This window comes from Crocodylus porosus, unplaced genomic scaffold (genome assembly GCF_001723895.1).
Source record: "Crocodylus porosus isolate Cpor-Errol unplaced genomic scaffold, CroPor_comp1, whole genome shotgun sequence".
Classification (NCBI taxonomy): Eukaryota; Metazoa; Chordata; order Crocodylia; family Crocodylidae; genus Crocodylus; species Crocodylus porosus.
The window spans coordinates 200,653,809-200,660,567 of NW_017728906.1; the positions used below are offsets into that span (position 1 = coordinate 200,653,809).

The 6,759-nt window shown below is 38.7% G+C and overlaps 1 protein-coding gene across 1 annotated transcript in view; it reads left to right on the forward strand.

Annotated features, from left to right (window-relative positions):
• Positions 1-6,759, forward strand: part of NUP98 (nucleoporin 98) — a 43,432-nt gene that overhangs the window by 16,978 nt on the left and 19,695 nt on the right. The window contains exons 8-13 of the mRNA XM_019528563.1: positions 993-1,000; positions 1,462-1,579; positions 2,239-2,379; positions 4,018-4,151; positions 4,849-5,036; positions 6,307-6,423. Coding sequence (XP_019384108.1) covers positions 993-1,000; positions 1,462-1,579; positions 2,239-2,379; positions 4,018-4,151; positions 4,849-5,036; positions 6,307-6,423 — 706 coding nt within the window. The remainder of the gene's footprint in view (positions 1-992; positions 1,001-1,461; positions 1,580-2,238; positions 2,380-4,017; positions 4,152-4,848; positions 5,037-6,306; positions 6,424-6,759) is intronic.

Below are 6,759 nucleotides of genomic sequence, written 5' to 3' on the forward strand. Positions count from 1 at the left end.
TGAGTACTAGTGTTTACTACCAAAGCTAATACAAGGTTGAACACGTTTATTTAAACAATATAAAGCTTACAGAAAGAAAAGACAAGTTATAATTTACTATGAAGTTGTAAGTGTGTAGCAACTGAAAAGGGGTACTAGTGACAAAATGGTACTGGTGTCAGTACAAGTGGTTGGGAAAGGACATGGTATTCTGAGATTTAGAGTAATGGTAGAATTTAACTACTGTGACAAACTGAGGACTCTTACCTGAACTAGTATCTTGCTCTGGATTAGCAGGTTACAGCTGCCAGACTTCTAAAGAATTGAGCACTTGACTAACGCTGGCCTCAGCAGCAGTCAGTAAGTGAATAAGTGATCAGATTGGGACATTGTGTGCACATGCGTCTAATCACTGATGTCACTTTTTACAAATTCAAAGAGAACTGCTATTCGAGGGATTTTAGCAGAGTTGAGACCAAAGAGGTTGCATACCAAAATAGAGCAAAAGACTGTTTTTAGAATTGTCGGTGCTGAGTTTTTTTTCTTCTTGGCCTGAAAATATAATCCCTCTCCGACTCACACTATCAAAGTGCTGTCAGATGAGTAGTCTAGGGAGCACAAAAGAGGTTTATGGTGGTCAGTTGCAAATGAGGGCTCTCTGGCTGAGCTTCCTTTGATAAAGTCAGTCTATGTACTGTGTTCTGGCTTTTGCAGAAAAGTAACCAGCTCTCTGTTTCTGGGCTGTTACAGTTTTTGTTTAAGAAGCACTTTCATGCTCTACTACTGAAAGGATGCTCTTTAGTATTGGCTGTAGCCTGTTTTGTTACCTTGTTTGTGACACTTGCATTGGTGTAACTTGTAGGAAAATGATACTTGGGTATGGTGATACTCCTAGTGTTGGACCCTAACTGTAGTTTTCTAGTGTTATTCTGTACTTGTGTGTACTAACTACCCCCTTTTTAATTGGATGATTTCACAATCTTCAATTTAACCACTAATTTGTGTAACATTAGACTTGATTGTATTTGACTTCAATTAGAGTTGGCATTTGAACTGTGCATACCTATGAAACCGAGTTGTGAACTGCTTTGCCAGTAAGCATCAGAGGAGTGTGTGTGGTATAAACAGTGTAAAATGGACTTATTCCTTCCAGTGGGGTTTAAGAAGCTTTCATGCATCTTATTCTGCTGCCAGGTTGAGGGCTATGAAGTCCCTTATTGTATTTAGTAAAATCTTAAATCCTTGTATTTTCAACACATTTTAACTTGGAGGAACAGTATTTTCTACACTGATGCTTTCACTTGAGTTTACAAACATGTATTGTATATCGCTGAAATCCCTTGTAGCTCTTAGATTCCAGTTTAATTACTGAAAACAACATGTGAAATTTTAATTTTACCACCATTAGCAAATTTGTCCTTAACCAGACAGACATCACCTGGTCAGCATCCTCTATAGAAGTTTAATGTTACTTTGAAATAGTGTACTAATTCTTCTGTATTCCTAGGTTTTGGTGCAAACACTGCCGGCACTAGTCTGTTTGGGAATAAGCCTACAACTGGGTCTCTGGGAACTGGACTTGGAACTGGATTTGGGACAGGTAACAATGCTACCTGGGTGGTGTGGACTTGAGTGTTTGCAAAAAAAAAAAAAAAAAAAAAAAAGACAGGCCTCTGTACGGGGATTGCTTGCAAATTCTAATACCTCACAATCTGAAGGGACAGATATTTGGAAATCTTGACTCAGAACCGAAAGAAACTTGAGTTGTACATAACTTCTCTCTAGTTGGAATACCATAAACTATTTAGTTAGCTACAAGTTTTGTTAGGGAAATGACCAGACAAATGCTGTGCTAAACGTGGTCCTTCAACACTCCTCTGGTTTATAAAGTTTTTTATTTATTTATTTATTTATTTATTTATTTATTTATTTTAAACCATGCCTAGTGGAGTTAGGCCTCCCTAATGTAAAGAGTGTTGAGTCACAAGCTCTGAATAGTTGTACCAAGAGTTTAGAACAAGCTTTGGTTCATAAAATGCAAAAGATTAGATTTTTATAATGTGTTTCATGTGCAGTTTTTAAAGGCTTTCTGCAATAATGTAATCAAAACAGGTCATTATTTTCTTGACTCGTAAGAATCTCTAGCACACATGGGTACTCTATCTTGCTGTCTAAAACAGTTCTGATAACTTACGGGATGACCTGGTTTGCAGAGTCCTGAAGGAGCATCTTGTTGTAAGCTGCTTCTCTTCTCTCTAGCTCTTGGTGCAGGCCAGACTTCATTATTTGGGAACACCCAGCCTAAACTAGGTGGAACCCTGGGAACTGGAGCATTTGGAGCACCGGGATTCAACACGTCAACGGCTACTCTGGGCTTTGGAGCTCCTCAACCTGCTGTGGGTAGGTCCATGCAGCTCACCATGTTTACTTGAATCTAAGGGAAGGAGGGATTAGCATCTAACCTGCTTGAACAATTTTCAAGAGAGTCCACTCATCCAGTGATGGGAAGAACAAAGTGCTTGAAGAGCTATTTGCAGCATGGTGGTTGCAAAAGATCAGTGTACATCCAATTAATGAAGTTAACAGTAGTGTTTATATGTTGAGTACACTGAATATTGTCTTGCAGTAGATTGCATCTTAGAGGTCACAAGTCACTTCTCCCATATGTTGCTATAATTATAAGCCAAGGCCAATGGGAGTTGTTTACCTAAAAAAGTTAATTGGAAAGGCATATGTCATCATGTCCCTTCCCCCTGTTGTAACTCAGTATTTCAGAACAAGGGAAACTAGCAGCATCTGAGTAGCCTGTAGTCTGTATCGTGGGTCAACAAATGGACTGCAGCTTGGACACCCACTAGGAATTATGAGTTGGGATATGCTTTTTCTGTTGTGTCTTGTACCTGTCTTTATTCTGCTTTCCAGAATTGGACATTTCAAGGCAGATGAACTAGATCTAATAAGCCATATCACTAGATTTTAGAGGCTGAGTTTCAGGAAGATTCTTTTAAGATTTAAGAACTGGAGTGCTTGTTAAGGAGTTTGATATATTCAAAAGTTTGTCGGTAATACTAGTGACAAAATAAAGCTTTAGGATTAGGAAAGTGTCCCCATAGCAAAGATTAAGGCAGATCAAATTCTAGACTGCATGAGTAGAGTTTCATTTGACTGTTGTAGCTTGTTTGTTGCACGCTGTTTTTTAAAAAAGCATTTGATTCCTTTAACCCAGTGCAGTTTGTAGTAGGTAGTAGCTTGGGCCTCATATGAATTTAGGAAGCATACAAAAGACTTCACAGGTTCAAGCACCTATTCAGTTGAACAAGTGCTTAATCTAGCATGCATCATTTGATTTAGATGCTGGTTCATAAGAACTCCTGTTTAAGTTTCTTCTGACAAATGTAGTATTGCTTTTGATAGATCTTTAGCTTATTCTGCAGAAGTATATGGTTTTAAAAAAATGTTGCTGTTAGAGAAACAGGTTAGCTTTATGTAAGGTTCTTTATATTTCAGAAAACTAATTAAGTTACAGTACTAACATTTAAATGCTAGCTGAGGTGAGACGCTAAATGTATATGCAAAGGGGAGGACTTCCTAGTCAGAGCTAGACGTGGCCTGGAGAAGCAAGATGTAAAATTCAAGACTACAAGCTTGAAGACTTGCCCACAGTATTCTTTACATGGATAGGGAACTGAGTCTCAAGTAAGTGCAAGTTATGAATAGATTGGTTGGCAGGCCAAAGTAGAGCCTCAGTCTGTGGGCAACTTACATTTCCTTTAGCTTGGCACAGATTGATTAGAACTGGGTAACTCATTCTAGACTGACTAGTATCTGTCTTGCTTTCCATTTAAGTATTGGTTGTATAGAGCTGGCAGTGCCCAGGTTGAAAAAAGCTTGTAATTGAAGTCTGCAGCTAGTTCTCAAAATGGCCCTGAAAAGGCTGGAGTATGGAGGTGTTGCTTCTGAAAATAGAATTGCCCCAAGAATTGTTTGCGCGCACACAATGTGTATGGGATAGAATTTAACATTTCTTACTTTATGTAGCACTGACCGACTCCAGTGCTTCAGCGGCCCAGCAAGCAGTCCTTCAGCAGCATCTTAACAGCTTGACCTATTCACCTTTTGGAGATTCTCCTCTCTTCAGAAACCCCATGTCAGACCCGAAAAAGAAAGAAGAGGTGAGGTTTTGAATGCTTACTGTTATGTTTAGGATGTGCGTGTTTAATGTAATGAATTATACGATAGTCCATATTATAATCCAGGCTTTGCTGTGATGCCTCAGTTGTAGAGTGAAAAACTAAATGGGCGATACACACACGGAAAATAAAGATGGAATAAATTATTGTGTGCTATGCTCAGATTGCTATTAGGATTATTTCTGACTTCTGGAGCCTGGCCTTTGGAGGTGCCAATAACATGGGTGCTCAGAATCTTTAAGGATTGGGCCCTTACAGTGGTTTATAGTTAGCCTATACTTATAAACAATTTGTTTATCATCTTATTGCAGCCTTGTTTTGGGGGGTGGGGTGAAGGATTCTGACACCTGTTAGCATGGGAGAAATAGTTCATTTGACTTGAAAATGCCATGGAAGCTGCACTGTTAATTGTGTTCAGTAGTTGAAAATCAGAAACAAAAATGAAATTTTGTAAGACACCCGTGGAAAGCAGTAACGGGCTAAAAGAGCTATGTTTTGCTGATAAATTGAGAATAAAATTGGGGAGCTGTCTGTGTTGTCTTAACATCCAGTTCTGAAATTTGTCCTAACTGTGTTGATTCGGTTTATGTGAAAATGTAGAAAACTTAATTCTATGTAAATAGTTGGCTTTGGAATCTATTCCTTGGGCTGTTTTGAGTGTTATGCTTCTTTTTCTCAGAGATTGACACCAACCAACCCAGCTGCACAGAAGGCTTTGACTACACCCACTCACTACAAATTGACCCCTCGTCCTGCAACTCGAGTGAGACCCAAAGCTCTGCAGACTTCGGGCTCAGCCAAATCTCACCTCTTCGATGGTCTGGATGATGATGAGCCCTCCCTGTCCAATGGTGCTTTCATGCCCAAGTGAGTTTTCTGATGTTCCTCCAGAGTGTTTTTTTTTTTTTTATGTCATCTCTTCCGTTACGCTCAAGTGGTCAACCCAACTGCTTTCACTCTTCTGTTTTAATCTAGTGCAGTTACTGTGTTGGTAAAGGTTGTGTTTTCCATTTCACATGAAGCTGCTTGTCAAAACTAAGAATATTTTCCTTGGCACCCAAGCTCTCATTATTACATGAATATATTGTCTCAAATAGTATGAAATTAGAAGTTATAACCCCTATTCCATGATGATATCTTTGAATTTTAAAATATCTTAAAGCTATCTTTATAGTTTATTTTTAAAGCATCTTAACAAAAAAAAAATACAATTAAATTTAAAAAAAATCTGATTTTTAAAGAACGTCCGGTTAAATTAAAAAAAAATTGTTGATTTATCCACCCTGTAAGTTATGCAGTGCAGCACTTTGTCAGCAGTGAAAAGAGCCAATCTCCCTTGGCTTGTACTAGCACATCTAATATGTTTTTTACTGAATGTCATTACTTGTGTCTCGACTTATTTAAGTCAAGAAAGCTTGCTTAATAATTTTTTTCCAACTATTTAAGTTGGTCTAATAAAAGGTATCAGATTCACGCAAAGAACTTTGTCTGCCTCTTGACTTCTTTAATGCATCTAAAAAAATAATACAGAGCCATTCACAAATTACCTAAAACTGTGGTGGTAGAAATTTACAGCCTCTTCTGTCTTCCATTCATGTAAGCCTCTCCAGGATACTAGTAACTTACTAGTCAGCTTGAATATATGAAAATGCATATAGTATAAAAGCTTTGGACTGAGGCTTTTTGAAATGTTTGTGCTTAAACTTTCAATGATGAAGCATTAGAAATTAAGTTTCCTTTTGGTGTGAAGATTATCTTGTATATATGTCCTGAAAATGCTCTCTTCTGCAATGGTGTGTTGGTTTGTTCATTCGGAAAGAAAATTCTACCAAAAGGACTTAAGGAGCAGAATAAGACATACACTTCAACCCCCTTGTTGTGTGTTGGCACAGATGTAAAGTTTTTAAAGTGCTTTAAAAATGGAAGCTTTAAGGTCATTTGTACAAGTCTTGACCTCTGCTGTATAGATGGAAATCAAAACCAGTGTTCAATATTAGGCCACGGCTGTAATTTTTAGATATAGCAAACTACTTACATTATCCAAGTGGAAAAATAGCTTAGGTGTTCTCTAGTTCTTTGACCTACATGATGAGAATGTAGGGCAGATCACTGAATTGCTGCTTTTACTGTTTTTTAGGAAGAGCATCAAGAAGCTGGTTTTGAAAAACCTCAGCAGCAGCAACCTGTTTTCTCCCATCAGTCATGAAGCTGAAGACCTGGCCTCTCCATCAGAGTATCCAGAGAACGGAGAGCGGTATGTTCATTCATAAAGGAGCTGAATGTGCCTCTGGGAAGCACAGATTTAGTTAGGTTCAGATTTACTGTATTTGCCTGACTTGAAGACTACCCTGAACTTTTTACATGACTTTCCAGTAACTAGATGCTATATATGGAAAATTTTATCTAATTACTGGAGAGTCATCTTAAATTTATCCCCCTCATTGCCTTGCTTTCTTCCCCCCCCACCCCGCTGCATCAGGAAAGACAGAGGCAGGGGTCTTAACTTTGCCCCTTGCCCCCCATTGCCTCTGGCCCATGCTGCTGAGGCACCATTGCTGCTACCAGCCTGGGCTGGGGCTGGGGCTGGGGC